Genomic DNA, 15871 nt, shown 5'->3' with positions numbered 1-15871 from the left:
GGGGCATAGACAAGTTATTATCTTTAAGTGACCTCACGTTGTCCTATTTCTACAATACCTATTGTTCTCCAATGGCACTTGAAAGTTTCTGAACCCTTTACTGCATTTCTGCATAAATGTAACCTAAAATGCAATCAGATTTTTAATGCAAGTCTTAAAACTAGATTACCCTGCTTAAATAAATAAATAAAAGAACACCCAACCAAATAAATCACACATAAAATGTACTAAGAAAGTTCTAATAATTCACCAACACAAAAATTTCAAAAGACTTCAGAAACTTTCACTGTAAGTACTGCAGGATCCAGTAGGACTGCTGAAGATAGGAGTTTGGGTTGATATTGGAAATGGCAGCCCTTCTGCTTATAGCCTATACACTGTATACATACAGCACTAAAGTAATCATGTTGGAAAGAGCCTAGTGTTTTTTGTTTTTCATGAAAGAAGAAACTTTAAGTCTGTAATTTTTTAATTTTAATTAGAACATGGCATTGACACCCCCTTCTATACAATGAAGAAATATTACATTTATGACAACGGATGAAATGATTTTCCTAGCATTTTCAGTAACATTTGGGCTACATTTTGGAATAATATTAATTCAAAATAAACGTGTGTTTACACGTTTAGGGGAAAGTAATTTTCCAACCATGGTAAGGTAAATTATGGAATTTTTTGATTTCTTAAATCACCCTCCAGTTAGCGTCCCGACCCAGAATGCATTCTGACAAGGTCTTTGAAAAGCGGCGCGGCTAATTCAAGATGGCGGAGATGGACCAGCTGTTAGACGAGAGTGAGTAACAACACAAATTGAAGGAGTTTAGCATTGTGAATACGCAACGCCCCCGTGCTGATAAAATGCACATTTGGTGATAAGCAGTTATTATTGACCATGTAATCAATATTGAAAGTTTTCGGTGGAGTCCATAAAGTCATCTTTAGACGCAAAGAGATACCGGTCGTTTCAGGTCAGCTAACGCTTGTTAGCACAAGAGGCTAACCATAGCTAATGTTGAGCAAGTTACTTCAGCCCAACTGGGTAAACAAATAACGTTAGCTACGAGCTAACGTCTGCTAACCTTGGATCGCAAGCTGTAATAACAAAAGAATGACCGCACGGTCTTTAATGTTAATGCATACAGGCTAGCTACTAGCTATATGTCTTTACTGGTTATAGTTTTTAATCTTCCGTATTTAATGGGAGTTCTCGCCGGTTAACGTCACATCATAAGGCGCTGTATATCATTTTGACAAGCTGCTGAAACTGAAACTGGCAGTGTTATCTGGATGTTAACAGCTGAAATGACCAATTTATTCGATGTGAGTTGGATATTATCTGCAGGCTGTAACACAGTGAAATGTTAGCTTGCTTAGCTCAGTTCTTTAATATCATATGTAAGTGGTCTGCACTTGCATAGCGTTTCTTGTTTACCCATTTACTCTCTCTCTCTCTCTCTCTCTCACACACACACACACACACACACTCAAACCAATGGGGTTGCTGCTATGTAACTCGCCAACACTCACTGGAACCCAACTAAGTTCAGTGTCTTGCTCAAGGACACTTCAGCATGTGACCAGAGGAGCCGGGGATTGAACCAACATCTGTGGGATTGATGTACAACCGCTCACTTCCTGTGCCACAGTTGCCAAGAAAAATAATATATCCAGACAATATTAACACCTGTGCTTGACATCTCGAATTGGGGTTTAGGACCTAATGGATTGTGTTAGCTATACCTTTATTTAACCTACCTGGTTGCTGTCAGTGTTTAAGGACAATGCAGTAGACCTCCATTATTACCACACATTGTTTATTTTATAGCCACAGTAAGCGCATACTATTAACTTAAAATTACAGGACATGGCACAATGAGATATTTAGGAAAACCTTTACAATATTTTATACTGCATAATATGCGTTTGGTAAATCCTGTACTGTGACACTGTAATGTAGCCCAATTTGTTTTCTTCATTAGGCTCTTCGGCAGAGGCACTTGTCAGTCTGAAAGGTATGTGAGCAGTGTATTTATTTTCTGTACATTTGTTCTTGGTAAAAATGTATAATTCCCATTAAAAACTTAAGTCAGGCTTGGTTTTAGTTTATCTTGTCTGTAAGTGTCTGACATGGTAGATTTGATGCTTAAATGTGGTCAGGGAATATTAAGTCCTTCATTTGATTATAGTCTGTACTTCTCACTATAACTCAATAATAACATGCTTACAGTAAAGGTCCAAATTGCTTGGAAAGTATGCAGTCTCGGATACATTGGAGACAATGTCATCTGTTGTATCAGCAAAGATGCTTGATTGCAAGTTATGGCTTGTGAGAAAATGATATGTTTCAGTGTCACTTGTAAGTGTAAATTTCATTTAAACATTTGTAATTTGAGGATGATATTTAGTGTGAGATTAGATACTGTAGAGGGCTCACTGTGGTCTTTTTTTATCTGGTATCTTTACAGTATTTTGAAAAACTGAATAGGTTTTATTTTTACAGAAGGAAGCTTGTCCAACACACTGAATGAAAAGAACAGCTTCCCAAGAGCTCACAACACCAGGGGACGACATTCCTCCCTCACAATGGACACGGTAAGAGACATAGGGCACTTTTAAAGAGAATGAATGATTGTAGTTTTTCAAACTATAACCAAAACTTTCCCCTTAATCCTGTGTCCAGACCGCAGGAACTACAAACCATAAACCTTTTTACAATGTTGTTTCTTCTTCTCCTTCTCTAGAGTAGATACTTTCTAAGCTGAATAAGAACCATATTCAGGGTTAGCGGGGCCACTCTGACCAGTGTGCGGTTACACAGCCCCATACAGATCAAAATGTGATACACCGTTTACAAAGGTGGTAGAAATACCCAAACTCGATACTCAAGTGAAAGTGCAAGTATTAGCCCAAAAATTTAGCACAAGTACTATTTCACATCTTTAACTTGTTAAAGTAGTAAGATTCAGACAACTTCATTGATCCCATAGGGGAAATGTGTTTACTTGTTACAGCTGCTATCCGCGTGAAAAGTAGAAAGGAAAAACTTCCACCAATCCAAGACAATAAACAAGTACAAACTACTGTTCAATAAGTAAGAAAAAACCCAGCAAGGCGAGTAAACATAAATGAAAAAAAAAAAATAATAAAGGAAATAAAAACAATACTTTTTGTCCATTTTGACCATTTAGTCCCCCTCTTTTTTTCCAGAAAGGGAATGAGTTGAAAGGGTTAATGGCCACAGGGAGAAAGGATCTCCTGTGCTCTTCTGTGGAGCACTTGACTGTGATCAGTCTCTGGCTGAAAGTGCTCCTCTCTGCAGTCAGCACACAGTGGAGGGGGTGGGAGGGATTGTCCAGGATTGAGATGAGTTTGGAAATGTTCTCCTCTCAGCCACAACATGCAGAGGATCCAGATTCTTCCCCAGAGCAAAACCAGCCCTTCTTATTAGTTTGTCTAGTCTGTTACTGTCTACCACCTTTATATCTCTGCCTAAGCAAACAGCAGCATAGAAGATGAAGCTGGCTACCACAGACTCATAAAACATCTGCAGCACCATGTTGCAGATGCTGAAAGACCTTAGTCTCCTTAGAAAATACAACTTGCTCTGGGTTTTCCTGTGTATTGATGCTACATTAACTGACCAGTCTGGATAATTGTCCAGGATACCCAGGTATTTGTACTGTGAAACTACTTCCACCCCTTCTCACCTTATGGAGAGAGGACTGACAGGATTCTCGGACTTCCTGAAGTCCACCACCAGTTCCTTTGTTTTACTGATGTTGAGCTGGACATTACTTAACAAAACTGTCCACCACTGATCAATACTCCTTGATATCTCCACCCTGGATACATCCAACGACCGCAGTCATCAGAAAACTTCTGAAGGTGGCAGGACTTGAGTTGTACATGAAGTCAGAGGTATACAGGGTGAAGAGAAAGGGAGACAGAACTGTCCCTTGGGGATCACCTGTGCTGCAGGTCACAGTGTCAAACAGTTCTGAAGATGGACATACTGGGGTCGGTCAGTGAGATGGACCAAAAGCCAGGCAACCATGGGGTGTCAACGAGCATGCTCTTTAATTTCTCCCCCAAGAGGACAGGCTGGATTGTGTTAAAAGCACTGGAGAATCCAAAGAACATAACCCGGGTTTCCAGGTGGGTGTACATGTGGTTGATGAGAGTGTCCTCCACCCCCAGCTAACGCTGATAAGCAAACTGGAGCGGGTACAGAGATCGTTTCACCAGGGGTGAGACAAGGGCACCTGTGGTGAAGCTCCTTGCGGTGTGCATCTGAAGCACATTATATCTATTGAAAAAGGTGTTAAAATCATTTGTAATATCCACACTCCCCTCTGTCCTTTGGCTGGTCTTATATCCAGTGATGCTTTTCATGCCACTCCAGACTGCTCTGGTATCCTTCTGTTGGAGCCTCTGTTAGAGCTTCTTTCCGTAAGCCTCATCCCCTCTTTGATCTTTACCGACAGCTGTCTCTAGACTTCCCTCACTGCTTCACCTGACCTGAATGCTGCCTTCTTCTCATTCAGGATTATTTTAATGTCTTTGGTGACCCATGGATTATTGTTTGAGAAGCAGCAGACAGTCTTTGTTGTTATAGATGTCAACACAGAAGTTGATGTAATCTGTAATGCAGAGTGTTTTCCAATCCGTGCCTCAAAATATCCCTGCAGGGCATTTATGGGCCCCTTATCCCATATTTTCACTTGGCGTTGGGGGCGCCACCTTTGAACCAGGGATGGATCAGGTTGTGGTCAGACCTGTTCAGGGACAAAAGGGCAAATGAGCTGTAGGCCTCTTTAACATTTGAGAACATCAGGTCCAGTGTCCTCTCACCCCTGGTTTGATGATACATAAAGTGTGTAGGTGGAGAGGGTCTTGGAGAGAGTTGCATGATTAAAGTCACCAGAGATCATAAAGATGGCATCGGGATGTCGGGTCTGGATTCTGGCTGTAACAGAGTGTATGATGTCACATGCACCGTCTGAGGAAGCGGAATATAGACAGTGATTAATATGGCATTTGACAACTCTTTGCATATAGTATGGATGGTCCACCGTCAACAGTTCAATTTCTGGGCAACAAACTCTTCACAGTAACATGACCAGTATGACCCCACCTGTTGTTTACGTACATGACAAGCCCCCCTCTTTTCTCTCTCCTCCAATCCACCTGAACTGTTCTGAAGCCATCACTACTGATGCATGTGTCAGGCATACTGTTCTGCAGCTACATCGCTGTGAAACACATTAGACAACACCCTTGAAAACTGCCTTTTTCTGCCATTTACAAATGGTAAATGTTCATAGTGTGTTAAAATTGTATTTTATAAAAGTTTGCGATATAAAGCTTAGTTATTGAGGATTTTATGGTCAATTTGTTCATTGATGGTCTTATTAGCTACACTTACGTGTTTTTTTTTTACAATTGTATTTTGTAACTTTTATTTCTGCACTATCATTGGAATTATTCATTAACTTTGCTCACCTTTTTTCCACTAGCCCACTCGGAGCTCAAAGAGGAGCCGTTTCCTTCGGGAGGAAGATGAGCAGCCACAGCAGCGTGTCCCCTCCCGATCTCCTCGGAGGAGCCAGAGAGTAACAACCACACCGCAGGTAAATCCTACACACCATGGGTCTGAGTCATAGTTTAAAAAACCGAATAATGAGACATTACTTTTGATTTGTTTGTGTAGAGAGTGTGGATTGAGATTGTTTGGCAGATCTTATGCAGCTTTATTCTACTGAGGTTTTGGCTCTAGATATGGCCTTGTGAATATACCTGCCCAGTGTGGGGTGTTAATGTTTAGGGAAGTATTCAGCAGGGAAAGTGCCACCTGTGCTGCAGCCTTACTTTTGATATAAGCAGACACAACATTTTTAAGTTTTTTAGCTTATACTGAAAGATAAGTGACTGGCTCCAGGCCTGCTGCAGTTAACTCAGGCACAGTTTATTTAGCCGTTTATTATATTATAGCTAGTGGCTCCACTGTTTTGTCAGAGATTACTTTTGTTTTCTGAGTTATAACACAAAGGTATATTGTCTAGTTTATCGGGCATATTTGAGGTTCTCATTGAAATTACTTTGAAATAAGAAACATTTTTCATCGTGCCATGTTTTTTTTTTTTTACAGTGTTTTCATTGTACAAAACTACAAATGTACTCTACATACATGGGTTGATTGTTGTTTTGGCATTTGTCTTTACAGAAGTTTTCTAGTGTCGTGACACCAGATAAGAAGGCATCCCAGAAAATAGGGCTGAGGTTAAGAAACCTCTTAAAGCTACCCAAAGCTCACAAATGGTGCATCTATGAATGGTTTTATTCGAATATTGACAGGTAAAATTTCGTTTTCACCTTGAGAAGATAATAATCGTCCTAAATAAGAACATTTAAATATAAGTTAAAAGACATCAAGCTACCTAATAAACCTGATACATCATCATGTTTCCAATATACAAAGAAGTAACCCAGTCATTCATTTTTATTTTTATTTTTTACACTGTATTACAGTGACGCAGTCACTAATTAACTATTAACAATATTTAAAGACTTCTAGAAGCTTAAGTAATTACCTGTAATTGAGTAATTTAAAGTGAACATTTTGATTAATTTGTTTCTTATATTTTTCTCTTTTTATTTTCTCTTTCAGACCACTTTTTGAGGGTGACAATGAATTCTGCCTGTGTCTCAAGGAGTCTTTCCCCAACCTGAAAACAAGAAAGCTGACAAGAGTGGAATGGGGAACAATCAGGAGACTGATGGGGAAACCTAGACGGTACTTATTTATGCCTCTACACACTATTCGTGTGTGAGGGAGAACGAGCATGATTTAATATTTTTTTTCTGATTCATTTGTCTTAAACGGTTTCCCTAAAGGTGTGATGTGTAAGGGGAAAAGGAGGTAATGATGCTACAACACGGTGCTCTGTTGTTCTGTCCAGGTGTTCATCAGCGTTTTTTGCTGAAGAACGAACAGCGTTGAGACAGAAGAGACAGAAAATGCGCCTGTTGCAGCAAAGAAAACTGTCTGATGTGTCAAACTGCAAAGACCTCCCTGATGAAATCCCCCTGCCTCTCATCATAGGAACCAAAGTCACTGGTAAGACAGCCCTGATTACATTCAACATAGTTTTTACTTGTTGTATTCAAATGACTTGCAAAGAAACCCAGTTCATCCATGTCCAACAGAAGTATAAATATATTCCTGAATAATGATACAAATATTAGCAACAAAATATTTTGTCTTTTGTGAAGAGTGCAAAACCTTAGCCATATATACTACTGGATCCATGTTATGCCATTGTAACTATTATTATGAGCCATTTAGTTAAAAAAAAGCTGTTCAGGGAAGTCTCTTATATGCAATTTTCAGTCGAAGATCTAGGGAATTTATTTATTTTGTGGTATCTCTTATTTGGCCCAGAAAAGTGTGGAAGGGTTGCAAACAGGCACTAGCATCGCCAGTTCTTAAAAATAGTTATTGTTAATAGTTATTGTAATGTTATTTTTCCTTTGTTTGGCAGCTCGGCTCCGAGGTGTCCACGATGGGTTGTTCACAGGACAGATTGATGCTGTGGACACAGGTGCTGCCACATATCGTGTCACCTTTGATCGCAGTGGCCTGGGAACACACACAGTGCCTGACTATGAAGTCCTGGTAAAATGTGACTTTTTTTACTAAGATGGTACCTCTCTGAGAGCTTTTGAGGATTTGTATAAAACCAGTATACATTTTAAGCCACAGTCATGGCTCTCCCTTTATCTTCCCAACTCCATATGGTCTAATGAACTAGAGTTGCAGTTATAGTGTTATTAAGTCATTTATTAAATTCATGTTGACTCATTTACATAGGTGTGCATTTCATGGGTGTATTGAGAAAAACAATATTTTTACTTAAAATTATTTTGACTTTAATGCTATTTACTCTTAAAAATTGCATTGTTGATTAAGTAACTGTTTTTTTGCATTGTAGTTGGTTTTAAATTTATTTCGAAATAGAAAAACTTTTTGCCCATCAGTTAACACACAATATTGAATACTGACAATGCGAAAACATAATGTAAGAAATTAGCAAATTCATTTAAAATAAAAAACTGAAACATAATTTGCATAAGTATATCAGAATCTGTTTGTTAGTTTGTAGAAGCCCCTTTGGCAGTAATTACAACTCAGAATCTTTGTGCGTAAGCCATCAGAAGCTTCTCTATTGGCAAAAAGCGTAAAATCTATTAATTCCATCTAAAATCCATTTTCATTTTACTTGTAAAATGTGCAAATGGTGTCTAAATACTTACGGGCATGACTATGTATTACTTTTCTCCGTGTACAAACTGTAAGAAAAGTTACCATGTTATTTCCTTTTGTATAAAACAAATTGCATTTGCTAGATAGGAATACTTAATTATTAGAAAAAGCAATTGACAGTAATCATATAAGTATATAACATATTAGTGTCGATGTATTAAATTCAAAGCCTTGTCATTTAAATTATGAAATTTGTGGATACAACAACTTCTCCTTGTCTTATTTCTCACCTAAAAATGATAATGTGGTGTAATTAGGAATTGTAAAACAAGCACTCTAGCTGTGCTAATAGAATTTCTTGATGCATTTTTCTTCTACCTTTTTTCAGAGCAATGAACCCAATGAGACCATGCCCATTTCGGCCTTTGCGCAGAAGCACCGAACAACACGCTATATGCAGAATCTCATGACTCCACCCAGAGCGCCCTACCCGTCCGCTACTACTCCTGTCCTTATGGTAATGTGAACCTACATGCACCGATAAATGATATGCATCATTCCATTACACTTAGCTAACATGAGCATGACCGGAAATGACCTCATAGCTGCTTTAAATGTGCTTTAGTTGTGAGTAGGTTTATTTATTAACAGTTACTATGGCAGGAACCCAGCTATTCTAAAAGCATTTGGTTTAACAAAACTAATGGAAGGAAAACTGTATATCTACAAATATAAATCAAGATGTCAGTGGTGAAATGCATTGTATAAGACCAGATCAGGAAGTGTCAAATTTAATTAAGTCAGCACACAAGCTGAAATTGCATTGATTGACCTTTCTGCTAAATCAATTTTTTTTCTCCTGGTGTCAACACTTTAATCACATTATGCTGAAGACAATAAATGAAAAGAAATGTATAAAGTGTTGGAACAAGTGTGCCTTAAACTGCAGCTACAGGAGAAGACTAAAAATGCAAATCTCTTCCTCTAGATTGCTTATCAAAATGAATGACTCCATTGTCCTTTTTTTCCTAACAGGACAATGACCCTCTTATCAATCAGTCCCCATGGAGAAACAAACTGCTTAGTGCTGAGGGAGATACTCTAGGAGGATTTCCTGTCAAGTTCCTGGTCCAAGTGGTAAATAATTTAATGGAATATTTAAAAGGTAATATTTTAAAGCTTTTTAAAAACTGTGTTCTAACAAATTGTGTGTCCTTTTTTTCATGTCTAGACAAGGCTGTCCAAGATTCTAATGATAAAGAAAGAGCACATCAAGCACCTTAAAGAAATGAACACAGAGGCAGAGAAGCTGGTACAGTCATTGTAATAAAATTGTAATAAAAAGTTGCTTCAAAATGTATCAAAACTTGATGCATACATCAAGCCAAACTTAAACTTTGCTTGTGTTTCTGTGTTCAGAAGTCGTACTCGATGCAAATAGACTTAGACTTCCAAAAGCGATATGCTACCACTGTGCTTGAGCTGGAGCAGCTCAATAAAGATCTGAATAAGGTGCTTCATGAAGTTCAGCAGTTCTGCTGTGAGGTAAGACAATAGATGCACTTTTGGCTTAAAGAGTGCCTACCTGTGATATTTCATACCATGCTCTCACATTTGACATATTATGTTAATCTGGACAAATTTAAAGAAATTTGTAGAGCTCACTGATGTGTTGTTCCAGCTTGCCCCAGATCAGGGCATGGTTCCAGCTGACCATCCCACAGAGCTGCGTCGGCGTTGTGAAGAAGAGGCCCAGCAGATGGTGCAGTTGAGTAACTCCCTGAAGGACGGACAGCAGAGTGTGACAAACCCAAGTCTCACGCACCTAATCTCCCGCCTCACTGCTCTGCTTCTTCAGATCAAGGTGGAGGAAATATAAGCAACCCAGCTACAGCATTCACCTCTCCCCACAAATTGTCACAATGAAACCAGTAGTGATCATGACACACATGGTGATATGATTCTCATGCATTGCTTTCATGAAAAGGTTTTGTACCTTTAACTAATTTTTAGGGTCCTGTACAACATGGCAGCAACATTTATATATTAAATGACTAACTTTCTTCAACACATTTATATGCTTCAGTGATGATTTGATCATGTTATTGTTTTGTTTCAGTGTCTTGCAGATGGAGGAGATCTGAATTCATTCGAGTTCAAATCTCTAACAGATTCCCTTAATGACATTAAGGCAACAATTGATCCCTCCAACATCAGGTTAGTGTGTGTGTGTAGGGTGCTGTAATCCCAGTAGATGGGATAGTTCTGAAAAACTTCAAATGTAGTTTGATCAATGACCCCGACTTGTATTTTCTGTCTTTCCAGTTGTTTCCAGAACAATGTCGAGATCCACGTGGCACACATCCAGAGTGGCCTTAGTCAGCTGGGCAATCTGCATGCATTTGCTGCCAACAACACCAATGCAGTCTGAGTACCTGTATGTCCTCGCTACACACAGTTGCATGCACAAACACTGGGGTGTGGTCCATTAATATTGCCTTTTCAGACGGTGCTTTCACCCAAAGCTGTCAATTGACTCTGAACAAAAGCCTGCATGGATGTTGTGGACCACCTCTGTGCAATCTGCATTTGGAACTCCTAGTGAAACAGCTGCAGGTCCCTGCAACTTTGTCCTGACAGGAGGCAGGATGTCATAAGTATTTTACCCACTCATTTTATCTTATGAAAAATGTTTGTGCACCCAATCAAACACAAACTCAAAAGTCTTTTATGTCACAGATCCACATCTCTAAAGTCACTCAGTGGTTATTTATTGGTTTCATGTGCCAAACATTGATTCTTACAGTTTTTATAGTTCATATTTATTTATTTTGCGTAGATGTGTATGGTTATGAAACAATATTTTGCTAACTCTAAAATTCCCGCTGTATGTGTTGTGTTCTGTTGCTCCGCCGCTGCTCTTAAGCACAGGGGAGGTTAAAGAATGTTTTATATAACTGTTTAATGTAGATAATTGTACAATATCTGATTATTAGGAGTAATGTCAACATTTCTGCTATGTATTCAGAAATGCTTTTTGTAATTTTGTGTGCACTGAAAAGAGATTTTGGTATTTTTATAAAAGGAGAACTCTGCGGTTTTGAAGCCTTTTACTCCCTGTTAGCATTTCCACATTTGGCATGTTGCTGCAACCCTTACACTAAGCCTGCAACACTGATGTTCCCCTAAAAATTCAAGTCAGTTTTCCCGCAAGAATCTCCTTTTTCAGTTTTGTATAGTTGTATATGGGAATGCCTCAGGGCAGTTGTATAGAAATGTTTGTCATTTTATATTAAACATATTACAAAGCAGGATTTGGTCTTCTTTTTTTTTTTTTACTCTTTATTAACAGATTAAACCAGTCATTTTATTACTTATTTTTTTCAATAAATATTTTAGTCTTACAATACTGTACACTTTCTTTTAACCAGCTCTTACAAAATATCACAAAAAACCACTGAAGCCAGCCATAGCTTCGTTTTCCCAGTCAGAGTCTGAGTCAGTAAATTCGTGAGTCTCAGCGGTGTGAAGTGAGGAGAAATGGTTGAACCTGTCCACTGTTGTCCTCGCCTGTGGATACTGGATATGGCAACTGGTGTCCTTTGGAGACGGCCTGTTGAAGCTAACTTGGGTTGGAATCGGAGGGATTACGACTTTCATCTCTGGTCCAATGGTCTTGTTAGGTGGGAAATTGTCATATTCCACCAGAACGTTTTGACCCTGGTTCTCGTTCATGCTGGCCTCAATCTTGGGGTGATGCTCATTCTCTTTGGGATAAAGATGAACATTACAGCATGGGACGTTAACACTGAGCTTGTGTCGCTGCATCTGCTCGGGCATCACTTTGGCTCCCTCCCTCTCATAGACGTAGGGGACAGAGGTGTGGTCATAGCTGCTGGGGTTGTTAGGAAGACTGGTCCTGTGTGGGTCCTCTGTGCTCTGGTGCATCATAGGCCTGAAATTGTCTTCCACTCTAAAACCGCCTATCCTGTGGGGCTGTGTACCACGGTTGTTGTCATAAACTGAAAGAATGGAAAAGTTATTAAACATTATGCTTTTTGTTTTTGGATCTTGATTTGATTTTTTTTATTTTGATCCGTTCCAAGACTGGTGAGTAGTAGATTTCTGAGGAGTTTATGTAAACATGGTGACTTTAAATAGAGTTATTAGTTTAGAATTTACAAAGTCTAAAGACGACCAATATTCACCTTTCTCTGTGCCAATCCTGGTGTGGAGTTGACTGAAGGGGGCAGCTGCTGGTGGATTTGCGGCTTTCATTGAGACTGACGCGCCAACTTGGCGACGAGACTTGGCCCTTCTATTCTGAAACCACACCTGGAATTTGCAAAGGAGAAAACAAAAACCATGAGGCCAGATTTCACAGTTCAATAAATAAGACACTTTCAGGTGGTCTAACTTTTTTTTTTTTTTTTACTTTACTGACCGCGTTCATTGTCAACACTGGCACAAAATAAGCCATTAAAAGTGTCACATAAACTAGGCTGTACCTGAATTCTAGACTCCGGCAGCCCAGTCAGAGCCTCCAGTCTCTCTCGAAGGTAGATGTCCGGGTATTTAGTGTCAGAGTAAACTTTCTCCAACACCTCGATTTGCTGCTGGGTGAAGTTGGTCCTCTTTCTCCTGTGAGTCAGTATTGCCACACACTTATCTTCCCTCGGTGCAGAGTTTCCCGAATTGAAGTAATTTGCAACATCCGACGTCCCATAATCTGGAAAAACACAAACTGTTTTAAGCAGAGAAATAGAATTCAGAAACGATTGACACTGGTCGTGTTCGTAAATTACGCTTCAGTTCATTAGGATCTTTATTTCCTCTGTGAACACTTCAAGGCCTGTTAGCTTACATTGTTGTAAACGGGGTCACAAGAGGTTAAAGCAGAACTCTGAACCACAAACCTGGGTTTGCCACGCTGTTCATCTGCAGAGCTCCTTCGTGATACACCTGAAAGTGATTCAAGTCACCGACACGCATATTCCCCTGAAGTGCAGACATGATCCTCTACCTCCAATCTCCACCGAGCAATAGAGTTTGAGAGCTGCCGGTCGCTCACGTTAAATCCCCCAGTGATCAAAGGTGCTGCCGTCTGAATGTGTGAATGGCGCAGCCATCAGCGTCGGCTGGCACTGCGGTGCTGCAACTTCAGACGTCTGCAGGCCGCTGGAGGTGTGAAGGTATCACACCTGAGACGCTGGACCTGCCGCAGGCCTCTTTAAAGAGTTTTTAATGGAATCTGAATGCTGAATACACATCGGCAGAGAAAACATTTATCCGCTTTGGAATGGATGAATTAGTAATGGACCTGTGATCTTCAAAGCGGGGCAGTCGGAAACTGGCATTTTCCTGAACGGACCACGGTTTGGTGCTTGATCCTCTCAGTAATTCCGCATTTATAATTCAGTCTTCGCTGATCTCCAGTCTAATTTAATATTACGTTTGCATCAATAGGTCCACAAGAATAATCTGACTAGACTGTAAAGCCCCCTTGTGTGATCTTCATGCACAGAATATTGCACAGTATTAAGCATGTGATAAATAGCTATTTATAAATGCTTTAAGTGATCTTGTATTCTGAATTATATATAGATAGTGCAAAAACATATGCATTATTGTATATGGTTGCATCTAAATACTTTAGACAAAGGTCAGGGAACTAATGTTTTATAAATGTTTTATAAAGGTTAAGGTTCTCTTCAGGTTTGCTCCCCAACACTTACTTACAATGTGTAGGATCTGATGCTTCCTGTGCCCTTGCAGTTGCCTCAATACACAAACCTAAGTTCAAAAGTAATCAAGATTGTCTTTCATTTGATTCAGTGGGGGGGACAGTCGAGAGGTCAGGCACAGGCAAACTAAAAATTGTTCCTATGCATATTTTGACAAATGCAGGAATTAGCTTTTACGCTTTTATACACATTGTTCTGATTCAATTGCAATTGTTTTAGGTGTGTTTTAGGTTGACATGATTGCTTCAATGTAAATTGATATCAGACTGTAAATGATATCATACTGTAAACTCTTGTACATTCCCGGTCATAGGTTTTAGTAACTACAGCTCTTATGCATCACTGGGGAGAGGTTTGAGCATTTGTCCAAATGACTGACAAAAAAGAGCCAGTGTTAAACTATCATGCTTCCTAAAGAACTTGCATAAAAGAGCATGAAACAAGTGTTTTTATTTTCCTGAAATGTTTTGTTGATTTTTGTGGGAAATATTAGCCATTGTGTTATTTCATAGCAGCAACAGTGACTTTCTGTTCTCTGTTCTTTGACACATGCGCCATTGTTTAGGTAGGATGTGCTTGTTGCAATAATAAATCTCAGATCACAAGCCACTTTGTCCTTAAGACCTTAATTGGACATTGCCTGTGTGCATGAATCACTTTGCTATGCTAAAATCACTGTTAAAAAAAACTGTTAAAGTTCCTAAACTATTGTAAGATCATCTGTGGCCACATGAAAAACAGGAAATAAGCACTGCATGTTGTATTTTAATAATAAACACTGGCTTTAGTGTTTGTTTTAGTCCTAATTTTCTGTTGATGGTCTCGATTAATCATTCTAATTAGATTAGAAGAATGCAGTTCTAGAGGCTGATAGATAATATTGTGCTTGGCAGACTGCACTTTCAAACATCAAACACTTTGGGATTTGTACTGACCATTTCAAGTAGGCAGCTGCCTTTGTAGACACAAACAAAAGCATATTCACACCTAAAAAACTAACAACTTACACCCCCAGTCTCACCTGACCACTATACATTTAACCTGCAGACAGACAGGTAAATTATCCTCACAAGTTTGCAGGTATATGTTAAAATGACCACTGTGTTATGTGTTCAGTCTTTGTGTATTTGAGGGATAATTTCCAGACAAGAGAATAATTCCCAAAGTAAAACATTATGCTCAATGTAAAGGTTTCTACAAATGATTAGAAGCAATTCGACAAAGTGGGTTATGATTATAGTTATGTACATAATACCTTGTAAACACAGAAATGTTCCTGAAAAACAAATTTGTTATTGAGTGGCACTGATAAATAACCCTGGAATACTGAATGGCTTATTTTAGCTTTTGGAATTGTATTGGTATTGGTGTTTTTTAAAGCCCCAGAGCCACAGAGAAAGAGAAGGAATACCCCTGTTTGAAAAAATATTTAACTGATTTCTCCAGTAAGGTCAATAATGTTCACATTACTTAAGAATGTACTCTGGAATACATGGTTTGTTTTTTTCCCTTTGTTTTTAGTTTTTAGGAGCACCTAATTTTGTCTAGTTTTATAATGCATTCAACCATTAAGCGATTTTCACTGCAATCGTTGATTTATTTGTGCAGGTTAATTGCTTGATATGCCTTAAAAAACTAACTACAACAGCACTTCATCCATGTTGAGGATTTATGCTACTGCGCTGTGCATGAGATAGCACATTTCCAGAATTATAAAGGCCAAGAGACACCCCTCCACACCTCTTTTACTTAAAATCAAACTTTATTATCACTTTACTTAATGCTACTATAACATTCATTATTGCAGAAACCCAGCTATTCTCTAGAGTTTCCCAGATCAGGAAAAATTCCCTCTATGAACCTG

At 39.0% G+C, this 15871-nt stretch overlaps 2 protein-coding genes across 2 annotated transcripts; one reads left to right on the top strand and one right to left on the bottom strand.

The window, feature by feature from the left end:
• The first annotated feature begins 682 nt into the window (after positions 1-682).
• Positions 683-11575, top strand: lin9 (lin-9 DREAM MuvB core complex component). The gene is made up of 15 exons (XM_067482139.1): positions 683-793; positions 1980-2012; positions 2501-2592; positions 5517-5630; positions 6224-6354; positions 6668-6793; positions 6960-7117; positions 7542-7675; positions 8652-8780; positions 9299-9400; positions 9495-9575; positions 9683-9808; positions 9945-10127; positions 10383-10480; positions 10589-11575. The coding sequence occupies exons 1-15, from the start codon at positions 763-765 to the stop codon at positions 10692-10694; spliced, it is 1644 nt and encodes a 547-aa protein (XP_067338240.1). The 5' UTR covers positions 683-762; the 3' UTR covers positions 10695-11575.
• A 132-nt stretch (positions 11576-11707) lies between these two features.
• mixl1 (Mix paired-like homeobox) lies at positions 11708-13276 on the bottom strand. The gene is made up of 4 exons (XM_067482919.1): positions 13180-13276; positions 12772-12992; positions 12472-12598; positions 11708-12285 (listed from the first exon to the last, which is right to left on the bottom strand). The coding sequence occupies exons 1-4, from the start codon at positions 13274-13276 to the stop codon at positions 11708-11710; spliced, it is 1023 nt and encodes a 340-aa protein (XP_067339020.1).
• Positions 13277-15871: the final 2595 nt, after the last annotated feature.

This window comes from Channa argus, chromosome 17 (assembly GCF_033026475.1).
Source record: "Channa argus isolate prfri chromosome 17, Channa argus male v1.0, whole genome shotgun sequence".
Lineage (NCBI taxonomy): Eukaryota > Metazoa > Chordata > Actinopteri > Anabantiformes > Channidae > Channa > Channa argus.
The sequence above is the reverse complement of the archived record's forward strand: the minus strand, read 5'-3'. Positions and strand labels throughout refer to the sequence as shown.

Coding starts and splice junctions, on each gene's coding strand:
- lin9 (XM_067482139.1), top strand. CDS start 763: ATGGCGGAGATGGACCAGCTGTTAGACGAGA. Junction 794..1,979: donor GGACCAGCTGTTAGACGAGA/GTGAGTAACAAC, acceptor TTTCTTCATTAG/GCTCTTCGGCAGAGGCACTT. Junction 8,781..9,298: donor CTACTACTCCTGTCCTTATG/GTAATGTGAACC, acceptor TTTTCCTAACAG/GACAATGACCCTCTTATCAA.
- mixl1 (XM_067482919.1), bottom strand. CDS start 13,276: ATGTCTGCACTTCAGGGGAATATGCGTGTCGGTGACTTGAATCACTTT. Junction 12,993..13,179: donor GAACAGCGTGGCAAACCCAG/GTTTGTGGTTCA, acceptor GTGTTTTTCCAG/ATTATGGGACGTCGGATGTT. Junction 12,286..12,471: donor CAGGATTGGCACAGAGAAAG/GTGAATATTGGT, acceptor CCATTCTTTCAG/TTTATGACAACAACCGTGGT.